Raw genomic sequence first — 18,430 nt, 5'->3', positions numbered from 1 at the left:
TGTCTGTGGCATGTTCATTGGCTATGTGGCTCATCCGTGGTTGACACCCAGCCAGTCCCAGGCAGCTAGAGGTGGCAGAGGTTTGGCACCTCGGGACCAATCCTGGGGCCTCTGGGCGAGACCAAGTAAGACTTGAGGCCTACCCAGAAGTTTGGTTCATTTTGCGGCATATGTGAGGGGGTCCTTGGAGAAACCCAACCCTCCCTGAGGTCTTGCTGGAGATGACAGGGGCTGGGCGAGAATCCCTGAGCCCTTGGGGCAGGCACTGGCTGGGCCAAAGGAGAACCCAGATACGGGGCTGGCGGACTGGCCTAGTGAAGTTGCTCAGCTGGAAAGCCCCTGGCTGAGGCCCTGGGGGATTGAAGGCAGTGTGACTCTCAGGTCTTGGCCCCGTCCATGTCCACAGTAGAAGGCTGATAGTTTTGGTGCAACCAGGAGTCTAATCCAGTCTCCTAATTTCTTAACCAAGCTCCTATGGGAAAACTACAGTCCACTCGCTGGAGAACATCACTACCTGGTCATCTTCAATGGCTCACTGAAGACTTGACTTGTCAGAGCCCTTGGGAGGTCCCACATCACAGACACATCAGCCTCTACTTCAACAGTGTTTGACAAAGGCCCTCATTCCTGGTGAGGTCCTGAACAGGGAAAGAGGTCTCACTTGGGTACGTCTTATGTACACAGAAACTTTTAAAATGCAAACACAAAACAGCAATGAATAAACTTCACAAGACGCGGGCTCAGTCCTCGCTGATGTCCTTCCTGTGGTGCCCCATGCGAGGAGGGCAGCCCAGCCTCACCTGGGACCTGCCCCATTCCTGTTCTCTTCTGCATTCAAAGCCAGGTTGTGTAGGAAGAGGAGAATCTGCCACCACACTCGACGGCGACGGCGGTTTTGCTGGTGCTGGAAGGCAGTGGGGGGAAAAAAAAAATCAACATAATTCCTAAATGTAGCCTGTAGCCTTGATGACTCCTTATCATTCCTGATAAAAGTGCAGATCGACAAGTCTGAGGGCAGCACTTTAATCCTATCAGTACAGCAAACCCTGGGGGAGGGGGGAGGGAATGGGAGGAGTGGCTGATGAGGAGGGGGAGATAGTTGAGTGCTCCAAAAACAATTGCAGTTTTAACATTAAAAAGAAAAGACCAGGCTCTTTATGCACTGTGCACAAGAGGATTAAACTTTTTCCCCTGCTTGCAGGATTTTCCAGAGTTTAGCCAAGTGCTGCTTTTAATCAGATTGGCTCCTGAGCCCCTCAAACCTCAGCTGCACGAACAACAAACTTTCTTCAGAAAGAAAGAGAAGTGCCCCTTCCCTCCCCCAACTCCAAAGTAACACAGAGAACAAGGGGGAAAAGGGGGGGAGTCTCCATCTGCAAGTGATTTGACACTGTGAAGGTCAAAGGGTTAATCTTCAATTTAAACCACACTGCTGAGGCAGCAAAAATCTGATTTCATCCAGTGCAAACACGCACACACATGGACACACACACACACACACACACACACACACACACACACACACACACTTGTGTGCCTGCCCTCTCTCCCTTCCCAGCATCTCCAGCTCAGTGCTGCCCTTTTTATAGCTGCTCTTGACAGTAAGCCATAAATAATCCCTCTTGGAGCGCTTTCCTACTGACTGGAGCCAATTAAACGTTAAGCAAGAACATACTTGAAAACAAAACAAAAACAAAGAATGCACACTACTCTCTGGGGGTTATCCCAGGTCCTACTGTCAGGCAGGGAAGCTGGGGGCAAAGGGCAGGGGTCAGTGGCTCTCAGTGGCTCTCAGGATTGCGGCTGGTGCCCCACCCACACAGGTACCATGTGCCCCGGGGGCCAGGGGAGGCCCCAAAGGGACTGGGGTGCTGGAAGAGGCTGTCTTTGTCTGCCAGGCAGGAGGACTGGATGGGGGCCCTCTCCACAGGGTCCTCAGTGGATAAGGGAATAAAAAGCTAGTGTGCAGGAGGAAGGCAGCACGGGCTGGACCTGGATTACTTCAGTGGCCGTGGCAGTGAGCATGTTCGTGTGAAGCGTCAGCAGAGCCGGGGCGTTTCTTAGGCTGTCTTTAATCACTGCCCCGGCCCCTACCAGGCAACTCCTCTCAGATGAAGAGCATAGGGTAAGTCAGTGGCAGAATGGAAAGTGAGCCCAGGTCTCCTGCCCCCACAGAGCTTCATGGGCACGGCCGGCCCTGGCCTCCGGGACTTTCCCCCGGGGACCCATGTGGGTTCCAAACAGCACGGGTTCCGTTCACCCTACCTTAGGCCACAAAGGGAAGGGAGGTGAGATGTCAACTGAGGCCGACCTCAGGGCCCTGCTAAGGTAGGTGAAGAGGACGCCCCCACTGTCTGGGGCAACAGCATGCCCCTTTCCCCCAAGGAAGGAAGCCTGGAAAACAACCCAGAAAGTTGGAGTCGCAGTTACTGCCAGGAGGGGAAATTGGGGTGTGCCACAGAGGAGTCCTGGCAGACTGTGCAGGAGAATGATGGCTTCCTTGTGTTTTGTAAACAAAGATGAGTAAAAAGAGGAAACACACCCGGCTTAACAAAATCTGGTTAGAGTAAAGTAGCGTGAAAACGAACTCAGCTGCAAAACCTGAAGACTCTGGCCTGCCTGCAGCAGCTGGGCAGAGCACCCCTCCTCCTGTTTCCCGCCCCCAGCTGCTGCCCAGGACAGGTGCAAAGGTCATTTGGCGGAACAGGAGGAAAATCCAGGAAAACACCGGTCCCCAGAGAGGCCAGTCTGCTGGAATTCCAAGTCTCTTCAGGTGCCTGTTTGAAAAGGCCAAGTAACAATAACAACCACGATCATGACAAGAATAGTAACACTGAATGTACCAGGCTGTGTTCTGAGTGTTTTACGTCCTTGCTTCTCAAAGTGTGGTCCATGGACCAGCAGCCTCAGCATCATCTGGGAGCTTACTAGAAATGCAGACCTACTGAATCAGAACGTGCATTTTTGACAAGATCCCCGGGGGACTTGGAGACACATTAAACTCCTTTGGCCTTCTCAACAACCTTATGAGGTTGCTATATACTCTCATCCCCATTTTACAGATGAGAACATTGAAAGAGTTAGGTAACTTGGCCACGTGGCTAGTCGGTGGCAGGGACTGAACTAAATCCAGACTACCTGGCCCTAGAGCTATGTCCTTACCCATTATCATTAGGTTCTGAGTGCCAGCATATACCTTTCTTTATGCCAAAGCAGACTCTCTCTCCTCCCCTTCTCTAAATCATATCAAAAGAGCTCAATGGCCAAGGAAGGGAGATTACAATTCTATGATTTGGGGCCTAGGCCAATCCCATTTATGTATGCCTCAGTTTTCCCCCAAATTCCCCTAATGGAGGCCACCTGCTGCCTGGGTAACTTCCTGGGGCCTGAGGCTTCTGGGGATGAGGCAATGCAGCATTCTCACTCCCATCATTTGGGGGTGTTGGGAGACCCAGAAACAGCTGTGGGCCAGAGAGCCCTGTCAGAATAGAAGGCTGAGGTTCTTGCTGGGTGACACAGGCAGGCCTAGATACAGGAGGCAGGGCACATAGGCCCACCTTCGGGAAGACCCAGGTCCCGTGCTTCTGCCTGTGACAGGCCTCAGGGTACATGAATCAGCAAGGAAGGCACTGGGCGGTGGATGGTCCCTGGGCCAGGAATCAGAGGACCTGGCTGTAGGCTGGGATTTCCCACCAGCCTGTCTGTGAGTCCTCACTTCCCTAATAAGTGAAATGCAGGCACGGTTATTAGACCGTGGTTCCCAAACCTGACTGTCACAGAATCCACTGAGGAGCTATTATACATACAGAGTCCCAGGGTTCCACCCAGACCAGCTAGTCAGAATCTTTATGGAAGGGGTCCAGGAATTTGTACTTTGAACAAATTCCCTGGGTTGACATTTTTAAAATCAGAAGTAACATTTACTGTATATTTCAGTCATAAAAGTAATACATGTTAACTGGAGAAAAACTGGAACATACAAGACATGAGAGAGGAGAAAATAAAATCACTCGTGATCCTATGGACTAGAAGAAAACATTTCATGACTTAGTATTTTTTTTCGGTCTCCTTCAATCTCTTCCCATCAGAATAATGACTTGGCCAAGCCAGAGGTAAATCCTTCCCAGGTGGTTCTGAGGCAGCCAGGCCACAGACAGGCATTTGGAAACCACTGAGGTGCTTTCCGACCCTAAGGTCTGTGACGGGAAGTTTGTCATCCACGATTACCTTCAGCTGAGTCAAGCCTGCCTGTTGGAGGGTCTGGGTGGGCTTGGAGACCAGCAAGAGCGGGGTCTAGTAACCGGTGCACAGCCTCAGAAGTCCCTTCTCTGGGCACTAGCAGATGCCACATAAATTCCGCTTGGTCTTCTCTTGTCACAGGGCAGCCCCCAAAAGGCTCTTTTCTGAAATGAAGCAAGCTGCTTCATACCAAGACTATCAGAGAATCCCCTGGTTATGAGGAACAACAATAAATACAATATTTAAAAAAATTAAACAAAAGGAGAAAAAAAGGCACGAAGGGAGGCCAGGGAGAGAAATAGTAAGGAGGAAGGAAATCGACATTCACTGAACAGGATGAGGAATACAAAGACACCAAGACACCAGAGAACACGGATCCTTCCAGGAGAAGGTGTGAAGGAGAAGGGCAAAAGGAAGGGGGAAGCAAGAAGGAGTATGCTTGGCCTCTGACTCTCAGGCACTTGGCATAGCACAGAGCATAGAATCTGAGATCAATGAATGCAACGCCCCATCCCCACCCCAGAGCAAGGCCCAACTCTCCCAAACTCAGCTTGCGCACCCCTCTAAGTCAGGGAACCTGCAAAAAAGCGGGGGTTCTAAGGATGCATAGTCAGGGTACCCTCAGGGATAGGGGCTGAGGTACAGGGGATGGGATACTGCTGGGAATTTAAGCTTACACCAGAAGCCCTCGAATTCAGAGTTCAGAGGGTAAGACCAAGGCATGGAGGGAAAAAATGGAGGTGAATGGTCCAAGGGAAAGGGTCTCAATATAGTGGATAAAAATATCTTCTCTAGTTAAGATAGCACAGCCAGGCAGTGGAGACCTAGGGTTCTTCTTTGACCCCGGCCCGCTTTCTGGCTGTGGCCGGCAGAGGAAGGCAATCAGCTGACAAGTGTTCAAGTTACCCCCACTGTGCACAAGGTACGGCAAGTGACTGCACAGCCATGCATCCCGTGTACCAGGGAACTCGCAGGGACACACAGTAGGTACTCAACAAGTGCACGCTGGACCAACTACATAAGAGTCAGCCTCGCAAGATAACCCACTTGTCTGAGGCCAGGAACAACTGATGTCTGGCCAGGTCTAAAGATGTACTTGATGTGATAGTATCAGCCTCTTGCCTGGGGAGAGGCCCAACTGGTAAAAGGCTTTTTTTCTTCTTCTTCTTTTTTTTTTTTAAAAAGAGCTGGCTGTGGTGTCTGACAAGGTTGGATTACACAAATCAAACTCTGTTTCATCCCACGTGGCCTCTGCCCTAAGCACAAAGAGCGTTCCCTCCCCTCCCCGGATAACAATCTCCCTCTGCCTCTCTCCCTCTGGATCCAATTCACACCCTCTGGGGGCTTTGTGTGTCACCGGTGTTCCAGATGCTCTAGCAAAAAGCTAATTCCACCCCAAAGAACAGAGGAAAGAGCAAATCTATGCTGTGGCCCCGCTTGAAAGAAACAGTGGCAATTTACTGAGCTGACAGCAGTTTATAATATCTCATACTTAGAGTACTTTCCTATCTTTCCATTTGCTCTTCACAAAGATCTGGGGACACAGGAAGGACAGGCGGATCAATCCCACTTTACAGATGGGGAAACAAAGGCTCGGAAACATTACCCTAAGCATAGTCCGTTGGGAGGGGAGGTTATTTGGACCCCTGGCCTCTGACTCCAGAGCTACATTTTTCCACTAAAAGATTACAGTATGTTTAGTCGCATCATGAAAACAGTACTAACTTTTCAAAGAGAATCGCCACTGAACTGCTCCCCTAGTATGCTTAAAGACATTGTTTCCAGATCATTAACTATTTAGTAAGGATGCTGTGGACCAGAAAAAATAGACCTTTCAGAGGCAGAGCTAACTGAAGATCAAACAGAAATAAAGCCAAAACTGCTCCGAAATGATAACTTCAGATCATGTTCAGAAACCACGCTCAGTTTCTTTAAAATGCAGAGTTTCATATACGCTGTTTTAAGGGAGACACGCACTCCCCAAAGTGACGCTTTCCTACCTCTTCCCTTTACCGTCACACTCTAAACTCACCCTGGCAGGAGCTGAGGGAAAGAACCTTGCCACTGAGAACAGGAACACAGAGATAAGAGACACTTCAGGAAAATTCCACTTGAGAGAAGTCGAGAAGATATTTTTGTTCAATTCAGCAAGCTCCTATCGAGCACCCAACCGAGCTAAGACTTTCGAAGGACGTAAAGATGAGCAAGATGTAAACTGTCCTCAATTATTTTCCAATCTGAGGGAAGAAAACAAGAGCAGAGAACCAAGTTTTACAGGAGGCAGAGCCGGGTCAGGGCAGTAAGTGGGCGTCCCTCAGGCTCTTGTTTTCTAGGAGGTTCCCGCTGAGAGCAGAGGTAGGTAGCGGGAAGACCGTGGTTTTAGGATGAGTCAGAGCTGTATGGCTCCCAGTGCAGCCACTTACAGTGTGACTCAGGTACGCTGTCTCCCTTCTGGGAGCCTCAGTTTCCTATAAAATGGGGACAATGGGCTCTAGAAGTATGAGGTTGCTGTGGCGATCAAACGAGAAAAGTATATGTACGGCCTTGGCCTGGTGGCTGCACCGAGCAGCTCCCTCTCCACAGTGAGGACAGGGAAAACGCGGGCCCCACTTAACCTTGCCGAGCACTTCCCTCAACACCCTGTGCTCAGAGCGCCCGCCCCGGGAGCGCTATCTTCTCAACAGACTTAGGAAGTCCTGGGGAAATCCCTGACTTTTCACTCTGAGATGGGCCAAGGCAGCTAGAGGCAGCTGGGCCCAGAATTCCAGGCTGCCAAGCTGAGCAAAGGATTCTGAAACCCACAGGGCAGCCCCTTGGGTCCAGGGGCCCACTGCCCCGGAAAGCTTCTGACCCAGACGCGGGAGGAACGAGCAACGTGGCAAAACGGAAAAAGAAAAAAAATACCCCTCGCCAAGAGCTTCCTCAGCGCAGCCAGCAGTGCTATGGGGACGTTGAAGCCACCGACTGCCACCGTGGCAACACCAATCCCTTCTTCAAGGAAGAAACGGCAGCCTGGGGCCAGCCGGTTCTCAGTGGAAGACAGGAGGGCTTCCTCTAATGCAATTGAAGGCCACTGGCTTCAGCCACTGGGGAATGGTGGGAGAGGAGGGATGGGCTATGTGCCCCTCCACATCCCCAGAGCCTTGTGCTGCATCTCCACAGCCTCTGGGGGCGGGAACCATTGGGGCCCTCACCTGGCTTCCCGCAGCCTGAGAACTCCTCCATGGGAACTACTGAACAACTTCTAAAGAACTCACGAAGCAACTCTGGGGTGTGTGCTCTGGCCGAGAGTGAGGGAGAGAGGGGACTGAGGAGTGGCAGATCCGTTGTACATCTACAAGGCTGTGGAGGAGGAACCCCAAGGCTCTGACTCCCAAATTGGGGCCTTGGCAGCCGGCTGTTCTTGTCCTGCCTGCGGCCGGTTCCCTGGCCAGGACAAGGCAAGCTAAGCATGGAAGAAAGCTGGACCCTCCTCCTCACCACATACACTGACTGTTCTCGTTCTGGTCAGGGAGCATGCCCTCTTGGTTGCCAGACATGATCCAAAGGCAAACCAAAGATTTTTCTTTATTCTCCTTTTCTAGTACCTCTCCCAACCCCTCCTCTCCCATCACCCCCCCTCACCCCTAAGGAAAAAAACAAAACAAAAAAAAAAAAAAACAACTCCCATTCCCAAGGCCTGGCTTTGGTGGGGAGGGAGTGAACTATCCGGAACTACAAGGCCCTTCTCCTGGAAGAGAGAGTAGTCAGGTGCAGAGTTGTGTGGGGAACTCGGCCTCTAGTCAGCCACGCTGATGACTCAGAAGCTAAATATAGTGAGCGATATAAACAGAGCCAGCCACAGAGCAAACACAGGGCCCCCAAGCCCCGGCCTGGCTCTCACGCACAGAGGCCCTCCACGGCCCCTCCCCCAGTCTCACTCTTCCCCAGGCGCCCTCCTAGGTAGACCTCCCACTGCTGGAACAGAGGCTGGCTCCACAGAGACCTTCCCACTTTAAGGTCAAATCTCTGGGGCTCCTGCCCGGGCTGCCACATCTAGGGCCTGAACAACCTCATTAGCCACAGCCTGAGCCCCCAAAACCACTCAGCAACAAGGAGGGCATCCCAAAGGGTCAGGAAGCACTCAAGGGCACCCTGAACAAAGGATCCAGACTGTTGGCAGATGTAAACACCACTCTGGGTACAACTTCCAAATGAGCTCCCTGAGAACTATAAAGACAGGTCCAAGCAAAATCCTAACATCATCTTTTGACACATTTCCCAAAGTGTTAAACTGCCCACACCTTAATAGTTATATGTATTATAATCTCCAATGGGCTTTCACATCTGCTCTGCTGGGTATCAGAAATGAAGGCTCAGAGAAGTTAAGTGATTTGCCCATGGACACAGAACTCATAAGTGACAGAGGTAGGATTTGAACTGAGGTCTGCCTCTAAGTCTAGGATCCTTTCTGTGATATTACAACTAAAGATAGTTTTTAGTGAGTGGATGAAATTTTCCTCAGATGGCATTTTCCAGAAAGTCTAATTACTATTCAAAGACTTTCCAAATCTGACTATTCTCAGTGAAACCACTCTTGGTCCAAGTGAAAAAGCCATTTCCGACTTAAAGAATTCCAATGCTCCTGTAGCTTTACTCACTCAATGGTTTACAGTAGCTACTTGTTTTGAGGATTCTTGGGTTCTTAACACTGCCCAGAAATACCCTCCATAAATTTCAAGATAGCGCTGCTGGAACAAGAGAGGACAGCAGCAGCTACTATCCGTTCTTAGGCCCATGCTGGAGGAGACCATGGCAGGTGGAATGAAAAGAAACCAGAACCCACACCTTCTGGCCAGAGTAGCCCGTGAACACAGTAAGGGAGCAAACCTGGACCTCCTCTTTGCTGCTGAAGCTGGATAGACACAAAAACACCAGGGCACCTTCACAGAGCCTGAGTCAAGGCAGACCATGGTCAGCAGACCACAAGAAGTCACCTGCTACAGAGCAACAAAGAGAGGAAAGTTCTATTCCTGGCCCAGTCAAAGGAAGATGGGGCATGTGACCCGGTTTGGAAAGGCTTTTGCTTCCAATCACTTGGCCTCCACCTCTCTTGCTGCTTTGGAGACCCAAAGAGCTGACAGCAAGCAACTCACTGACACTGATCTTCTGCCTTCAAATCCTTGCCTTTCCATCTATTGGAGCCACCCAGAACTGATCAGTTGGGTAATGGGGCTAGAAGCCCATCCTGTATGCTCCCTAGGAAGCATGTTGGGAGGGCTTATGGCCAGCAAAAACTGACATCCAGTGGAATTTGCAACCATTTGAATCTGAGGTCATGGCACTCAATTTGCCATAATGCCATCCTACAACGCACTACCTGGTCATCGTACCCCACCCCCACCCCCTCTGGTCCACATCTCCTAGGAAGAAGGCTTCCCCTGATACAGAAAAAGAATAACTGAGGTCTGTAACCAGGGACAAAAAGTGGGAGCTCACACTCCCTACAGGACTCAGGGACCAATGGCCACGGTCTGGTCTTTGGACACCATTCCAGATCTAAGGAGAAAGGAAATGGCCAAGCCCACTCAACGTCTTACTGCCTCTTGAGTTGTGTTTCTTGGCTTTCTAAACTCAGCCTATAATGATGAGGAATGACCATTCTTTGAGGAGAAACAAGTGAGGCTGAGTCCTACAACTGAACAGCATGGACACCAACTTCTCTGTGCAGGGCAGGTGGAGGGGAGCTCAGGGCAGGCAGCTAAGGGATCAGCCTGGTGGGAGCAGTGGGAAAAGCACTGTGAACTGACAAGAACAAATGTAAGAGATGATCAAGCTTATAGACAGACAAAAGGAAACTAGCATTAAAGAGAACCCACTGTGTCTCTGGAACTTTCATTGGTATTTTCTCACTTAATCCTCACAATAAAATTCTGTGGTATTAGCTCTAATTTACAGAAGAGGTGCTACACTTGGCAAGGTCAAGTGCCTTCCTGATGGCTAGCAGGTGGCAGGGCTGGTATTCAAATCTGGGCCTTCTGACTTTGGACTCAAAGCCTAGAGACTTAAATTTAAAAATCCTAGTAACTCAGTTTCCTTGCCTGCAAAGATTAGGGAAGGGAATAGAGAAAGAAAATAAAAGAATGTAAGAGTCACAACAGCACTTTCTAGATATGAAATAGTAGACTGGTTTATGTAATAATCAAGGTCAGAAAATGACTCACTTCTTAAAACTAGCTGCTAAGGGGAGCCTGCCTGGGTGGCTCAGCGGGTTAAGCGTCTGACTCTTGATTTCAGCTCAGGTCATGATCTTGAGCCCAGAGCCCTGAACCCCATGTTGGGCTCTGCACTGACAGTGCAGTACCTGCTTGGGATTCTCTCTCTCTGCCCCTCCCCCACTCCTTGTGTACGCGCATTCGTGCGCCCCCCCCCCCCCAAATAAATAATCTTAAAAAAAGAAAAAAACAAAACAAAACTAGCTACTAAAAGTTCCTCTGCGTGCCAGTGTTCCATCTGCCTGTGGCTAGCATCCTAGCCCTTTCTGCAGGATGAGCTCCTGGAGAAGGTCTGTGAGCAGGGTTAGTGGGGAGGACAGGGTTAAAAGCAAGAGGATTCCACAGACAAAAAGATTGGTTCTCTCTGTAATGGAAAATTTGGGAAAACCAGCTCTGGGCTGGAAAGGCTTAGCTGACCAGCCTCCTGCCACTGTGAGGTAGGAGTAGACAGCAGGCAGGAGGGGGAGGGGCACAGGGAACTCAGGAGCCAGTTTGGGGTGAGGTGCAGAGCAGGAGACACGGTTCTCCTTCAGCTCTGCTGCTCTGCCCCTCCCCCAGGCTGGGGTGGCTCTGGCTGATAGCTGAAAGCTGCCCTCCGAGAGGCAGCCCTGGACTGGGGGAAATGATGCGAAGCTGCAAAGAGCAGGGTCAGACCTTGGGATGAGGACCGTCTCCTCTCTTTCGGGACTGAGTTAACAAGAAAGGGCCCTGGGCAATGTTCTAGTCCTATCCTCCCAGCCTGCCACCAAGCCTACAGGGACTCACCAATGGAGGGAGGAATATTCTGGGAAACAACTGTTGAGAGAGATGAGGTCCACTGGGAATGAAGAAAGCTACCTTCCAGACACTCCTGTAGATGAGTCCAGGAGACCCACAGCTCCCGTGTCCTCTAGCAGCTCCAGCACCGGGACTGGAAGCTGTGAGCTGGTCTCAGCCATCGGCCTGTACAACCAGGCTAGAGTGAATGGGCAGGAAGAAGGCCAAGAGCCGGAAATCCAGAATCAGAGTGAGTCCACACGTGGACTGAAGGGGAGACTCAAAGCCAAGTTTCCAGAAAACAATCAGCGGAGGGACTGGGGACTGGAGCGTGGGGCCAAAGGAGGAGGCTAAGCTGCCTTATTATCTAAACATAGGGCCACTCTCTCTTCCAGATCACTGAGGGACTGGGAGAGCTGACCAGGACCAGGTCTAGCCCTAGATTTCCCACAGAACTCTTTGGCAGAAGGCACTAACCATATCTAACCCCCGGCGGTCTGTTCTCAGGAGACCAGGAGACCAAAAGACAACTTCTCTTTCTCCTGGTGCTGGCAGTGGTTTGGCCCGTAAGTCAAACCTACTCTGATCCCCTGAAGTTACCCATCTAACCTCAGGGTCTGCCCAAGAGTGATGAGATATTTATTCTCTTGATTTCCAGACACACACACACACACACACACACACACACACACACACACACACACTGCTGGGACAGTCCCAGAGGTGGGGAACATGTTCATTTCCAGGTGGTGTGCCTTTGCTTCAGTGGTGGTTGTACTAGCACAGATTCAGCTTGGGCTCCTCTCCCTGCCTTGGCAGCCATCCAGAAAGCCAGCCCAGAGAGGAAGGGTTAAGTGTCTGGGGGCCGGCCCAGACAGCGGCTGCAGAGCAGGGCAGCCTCCAGCCCGTGGCACGGAGGGCTCCTCCAGCACGAGCCTGCCAGCCGCCGCCTTTGTTGATGGACTCTGCCACATGCTCGACTGACACGCGATGCTCCGCCCTGGCGGGGCTGGTGCCAGGCTGCCGGCCAAGCACCCGGCCGCCAGTCTGGAGAGCCTCTCCGAGGTTCGCTCTCCAGAGTCCCAGGTCCCGGTTCCCAGACACAGACAATGAGGAGCAGCCTCCCCAGCTGGAAAGTGTCAGGTTACAACCGGTTCCACCACTTTCCCCCACTCAGGCCCATCCCTCGGCCTTGGTTACCCAGTTCCCCGCTGCACCTCGGCCAGGCACCCCCAACCGTCCAGTTTCACTGCAGCACCCTGAAAATCTTCCCCTCGGGACTGTGAGGGACAATCTTCCAACCTGGCCTCAAGAAGACACAGTGTGTTGAGCAAGGCTGAGGAAAGCCACCCCAGGCCCTAGGAGAGATTGTAGTGTCTCTTGACAAACCGTGGGACAAATCGCTTTCATGAAGCCCGAGCTGACAGAGGGCAGGTAACCAAGGTGGAGCTCAGAGATGAGGGCAAGTGTGCTCGGCCAGTTGGGCCCATCCAATTCATGGGGATCATAATAGCTGAGGCTAAAATTCTGGGACCATATCCTCGAGGCCTGGCAGAGACAGAGTTGCTGAGGCAGGTCCTGGCCCCCCAGCCCCAGCAGACTCTCCCCCCGCCCCAAGCCCCCATGCCTACTTGCTGCATATGAAGCCGATGGAACTGGTCTGCAATGCACTGAAGCTTTCGGGCAATCTGTACCTCTGCTCGATGCTGCCAATGCCCTTCAGGGGGCTGCTCACCAAGGGGCAAGCCTGCAGGGAAACTGGCAGGGAGAGGGAGCCGGTAGCCAGCGTTGCCTGCAAAGACAGAGGGCCCACATCTCAGCATTCTCCACGACTGTACCACCTACCCCATGCCTAACACTCCTGGCTGAGACTTTATCGGGGTGCTCCACCCAGTTTGGGTAGCCTAACCTGCCTGTTACCCAAGCGTTGAAAAGCTGATACTCAGAGAACAGGAGAGAATGGTCCTAGCCTTCCCTGTAGTTCTCTAGTCACAGGCAGTGCCAGGGCAGAAGTAATATGCGTGGGTGAACTTGCCAGCCCTCTGTCCTTATTTACCAAGCTACGCTTGACCACAATTTATTTTTCATGCAGTAGCAGGTTGAAGCTCTACTCTGGAAAAGCACTGGAGGCAGTTCTCTAGAGTTCCTAGGTTGAGCAAAGCAAGGGAGAGAAAGAGAAAACCAAAATGTGCCTTCGCTTTTGCCTCTGGCTGGGCTCAGGTCCTGGAGCCCTGGGCAATGGAACTAAAACTAGGGAGAGAAAACTCCTCAAACCCATTGGATAGCCAAGTTCCTCTCTGGAGGAGCCCCAGGCCAGACCGCAAGACCTCGAGACCAGCGCTGCACCCTAACCAAATGCTGGCAATCGAGCTGCCGCTAGGGGTGCCCGCCTGCCTCCTCCCTCTGTTCCTTCTTCCCTGCCGGCCGGGCCGGCCTTATCCATCTTCCCAGACTCCCGAAAGAACTACGGGGTAGCTCCCTCCAGGAATAACTGTAGCGTCTCTTCAATATGCTCCATCAGACATAGCAAGATAGCTTCTGAACCCTTTTTCTCCCTCCATAAGCTTTGTGCTAAAAGAAGAAAGAAGACTGAGTGTCTAACACTGTGCCTTTGCCAGAGGAGGGACATGTTACTCATAAAACAAACCATTTAAGCCCACAAATGAAGGGGTCTTGTCTGATCGAGCCTTGGAAACAGCCCCTCTGCTGGCACCGAGCCCTGGCAGGCCCAACCTCTTTCTCCAGTTCCCCTTCCAAAGCCCAGAAAGTCCCAAGTGACACCTTGTGCCTTCAAAAACCTTCCCTCCCAGAAAGGGCTGGGTTTTTCCCTTCAGGGTCAACAGCGAGTCACAGATCCCGTAACCCTCTCCAGGGCAATGTTGGCCAATTGGCAGAAGGCATAGCACTACCAGGACACAAAAGGTTGGGCCATGCAACTGGCCACAAGATGTAAAAGCTGAGACCCAGGTACCCCCTCTCCGACCCAAGAAGACACCATGGACCCAAGGATCCCTGCAGAAAGGGACAAAAAGGCAGAAATAATGGCACAGCAATTTGCCTTTGTTGGTGCCCATGGAGCACAGGTGAAGAGCATGAACAAGCAGAGAAGCACGGTGACAAGAGTCGAGGAATCAATAGCCCCTGCGGCTCAATTGGGGAAGGAAATAACAAAGCGCAGGTTTGGGGAGGGGAAGTCCCCTCTTTTCCCCCAGTCTCTATGGGAGGAGTCCTGAGGCTAAGAGCACTCACCATAAAAGAGTCGCTGGGGTTCTTCGGTCACCCCACAAGGCAGCATGACACCCTGACTCGGGGAGGCCGGACTGAGGGTCTGGGTGGCCTTGTCTTCCTGGCTGGTGGGTCGAAGCCCAGGACCACAGCAGTGGGTGAGAGGGAAGAGCTGCAGATGGCTGAGGGGGCAGTCCAGCTGGCTCTGGGCAAACAGGTTAGCAGACAGCAAGCTCCCAGGCTGGGTCCCCGGCTCCCCATCCTCTGGCTGGAACACATCATCCTCCAGCTCCTCCACACACTGAGGCGGCTCCATCTCCCCTGCTGGGGTGCAATGCAGGCATCTGGGGTGCTGTCCCCTGCCCCAAGGCCGAACCTGAAGGACTCCCCCTTTCCTTTCTCCTTTCCCTTCTACCTGGGGGAAGTGGGGCCCGATACTGATGACAAACGACCTGGTGATAAAGTACCACTGAGGATGACACCCTCCCCAAATGTGGCCTGCCTCACTGCTCAAGGAGGCTCCACACCTCCTCCCTGGGCCTTCCCAGAGCCACTCCCACCTTGGCCTTTTCTTCTGACCCGGGCTGGTTCTGGTCATGAAGTCTGACTGCAATTGACTCTGAGCAATAGCAGAGGCATGATCAACCACGGCAAGTACTCAGGACACCCGGGGAAATGTCAATAAGACTAGGCCCTGCGAGTGGCTGTGGGAGGGCAGAGGGTGCTGTGACTGGCTGTACACACAGTGGTCACTACACACACACACACACACACACACACACTCACTCACTCACTCACTGCCCTGAGAAGTAACCACCAAGCTCTCATCCCAGTCTGAGCTGAGCTCCAGGCTCAGCAGCAAAAACAAAAGCCAGCAATCCGAGGGCAGCCAGGTTCCCTCCAAACCTGCTAGGCCCCGCCCAGCTGCCCATCTCCTCTAGTCTCCACCCCCTGCTTGCTCAACACAACAAACAGGCTCCACGCTGTGGTAAGAGTGTGTCCTGGAAGAAAGGGCAGAAAGACCCAAGTTAGACACTGCCCTCACAGCAAAGGGGAGCTGTCTGCCCACCACAGCTTGGCCTAGATGGTAGGTCCAACATCCGGCAGGTGGCCAGCCTCCCCCACCCCAGCTCACTAGCCTCCATGACTACTCACGAGTCTCCATGACTTCAATCTTCTTTTCCCACAGCCTACCATTCCTGTCAGCGCTGAACGTGAGATTGGTATAACCTTCCTCACAGAAGGAAGTGAAATTCAGCCCTCTTTCTGTGACCTCACTCACCGCCTGTATACTACTCAGGTTGTTGGCATGAGTTTCTTGGTGATAAAGAAGTTCCTCTTGCTCCACCTGATGGCTCTTGGAAGTCTGAGTTTGGAGCCACCCAGCATCTTTAGCTCCCAACTCAGCCCCCTACACACACAGGAGGAACCTGTTAGGACCCCTGGGGCAGCCCGAAGCAGCAACTACCTGAATGGTTAAGGATACAGAGGGACACTGTTTGTCACTGCCAGACTCACTGAGCGATCCCCTGGGAATTTTGTCTCTCCATCTCTTGCCTTTGAAGAACAAGCCAAATGGTCTGTGGCTTGGTAAAGTACTTAAAGGAATCTCAGTTAAATTCAGAATCTTGGCTTTCCCAAATGCAAGCTCTCTCTGAGGTGCTTGCTTCAACTCCCTCCATCCCAACCAGTCCATGAGCAATGTGTGATCCTATCTTTGTCCTCTTCCCTGGTGAGGAGACGCCCACTCGGATGGCAAAACAGGCATGTGGTGTTCTTTGGGAAGTGTTTCCCAAAGAAGGGTAGGAGATCTTCAGCTTATCAGCACCAGGAAACAAAGTTTCCGACTGAAAGGACCGAGCGCTATCTTGCCAGTCACCTGGCAGGGGCTCCCCTCTGGCCCTCAACCTTCTCTCTACAAGCTGGCAATCCCAGCCTAAGAAGAGGCCCTCCAAAGCTAATCACAAGCAGGAGTCATTGTCTTGGTTCTTCCTTTGAAGCCAGCCACCTCCCCCTCCCCCTCCTCCTCCCAGCAAAGCCCCAAAGTTCAAGCCTTGCCTGGACTGGACTGTGGGGGAAATGCAGCCATAGGGTGTGTCTTTGCAAGCCCTGAGGACCCTACCCATTCTCCACAGGAACTGCAGGTGGCTCTTCTGTAAGTGGGAGCCTCCAGAGGGGAGCTGGGCAAGGTCAAGTGTAAACTGGGATAGGTAAAGAGACCCTCTTCTCCCCTTGCTGAGGAGGTGATGTCCAAACTGGTAGGAGGAGCACACTTCCTGAGAGGACTGCCTGGGAAGGCTTTATTCCTAGCAAGGGGAACCAAAGCGCTCTGGAGCCATCCCAGCCCCTAAGGGCTCTAACAGGGATGCTGAATTTAAGACTCCTCCTCCCAGGAGAAGGCAGTAGCCACGCACTCTGAACTTCGACAAGAGCTAAAATTTGGGAAGGCACACATACAAGCATACACACTCACGCACCCACACAACACACAGCAGACCTGGGTGACTCCAGGAGAGAGTCTCAGCCTCCGAGTCGTGATGCCAGGGCTCCGCGCCAGGGTCCAGCGTGACGAGCACTCGGGGGCTTGGCGCCCAGACTCAATTGGGAAGGAGGGAAAGAGCCCAGCTGTTAAGGAGAGGAGCCTTCAGACTCCGCAGGGAGGCAGGACGCCCCACAACTCCCTGTCCTACCCCAAAGTCAGATCCAGAGGCAGGGCCGTTCGCGGGAGCCCAGGTCTGCTCAGCAGTGAGCCGCAGGTTCCCCTACCCACCTGGACCCAACTGCTTGCGGTCTTAAATGCTACTACCCTCAAGTTCCCTCGTGGAGCAGAGCACTAGATGAGGGTTCTGTACCCCGTTCCCGTACCCCAGCGCTCCAGTCCTTCATGGTCACCCCACACGCCCGCAGCCCAACCCTTCCCGGGCCCCTAAGCGCAGCACGACTCCACTCCCCACTTCCCCGAGGAGGTGCGATCCAACTCCGCCCGGTCCCCGGCCGCTGGCGCGCTCACCGGGCCGCGGCGGGTGGCGGGAGGCGCTGGCAGGGGCGGCAGCGGCAGCTGGCGGGCTGGCGCGGGAGGAGGCCACTGTGCACCGCGCGGTATTGTTTCCAAAATACGCCCGCTCGGGGCATCCCGCAAACAGCTGATGAGGCCCCGCCTCCAGCGCGTCATGCCTACGGCTGGCCAATGGCGAGTGGAGCCCCAAGTCCCGGGCTGGGCGGCTGCCAGGGACGGTCACGAATGTACGAACCTTCCCTTGGAAACATTGCAAGGGGCCGAGCGAAATTCCGGCTCCAATCCGAAACGCAATTGCAGCGCCATAGTCCTAGCAGATTCCGTTCCTAACGCAAGCTGGGGAAGGGCTGGAGAGTCCCTGAGTCCGCTCTATTAGAAGGGAGAGAGGGGGCGCCAAAGTGACTTTTATCTTCTTTTTCTCGGGAATGGCCGGAATAATTACGGAGCGTACAAACCGGAGGGGAGGAAAGCCGGAAGCTTTTAGAAGCGACTGGCGGTGTCCCCTGGGTGCAAGGTGCGGGTCCCTGTGGATCCCGGCCTGGTAGCAAAGCACCCTCCCGCCTGCCTAGGCTGTCAGAAAAAACTCCAGGTGCAAATCTGTAGGAAGCATGAGAACACGTGTGTCTGGCGCTGTTAGTGGGTGACATTCAGATCAAACACATCCAAAGGGACCCTCGTGTCTTCTTCTTGAGCATCTGGCTGAGGAGAGGAGAGACCAGGAATGCAAGGGCTGCTTGAGCAGCCTGTTTATGGCAGCGTCCAGAGGTGGTGCTGGTTGTTGCCAAGAGAGTAATGTGTCCTGCAGATCTCGTACTCTCAGTGCGAGAGTCCCCAGGCCATTTCTCATGTATTGAATACCTACATTGTGCCAGATACTGAGTTAGGAGCCAAACACCTGGTGCCTGTCCCCAGGGAGCTTGCAGTTTACTCAGAGGAAAAG

The 18,430-nt window shown here is 52.8% G+C and overlaps 1 protein-coding gene across 1 annotated transcript; it reads right to left on the bottom strand.

The window, feature by feature from the left end:
* Window positions 1–722: 722 nt before the first annotated feature.
* Window positions 723–17,606, bottom strand: BMF (Bcl2 modifying factor). Its single transcript, XM_042942439.1, is given in 7 exon segments — window positions 723–904; window positions 12,881–13,041; window positions 14,499–14,795; window positions 16,972–17,058; window positions 17,061–17,099; window positions 17,485–17,540; window positions 17,542–17,606. Coding segments are annotated over 7 exon segments (813 nt in total). The 3' UTR covers window positions 723–796.
* Between the last annotated feature and the right edge of the window lie 824 nt (window positions 17,607–18,430).

The sequence above is a fragment of the Panthera leo genome, chromosome B3 (genome assembly GCF_018350215.1).
Source record: "Panthera leo isolate Ple1 chromosome B3, P.leo_Ple1_pat1.1, whole genome shotgun sequence".
Classification (NCBI taxonomy): domain Eukaryota; kingdom Metazoa; phylum Chordata; class Mammalia; order Carnivora; family Felidae; genus Panthera; species Panthera leo.
The sequence above is the reverse complement of the archived record's forward strand: the minus strand, read 5'-3'. Positions and strand labels throughout refer to the sequence as shown.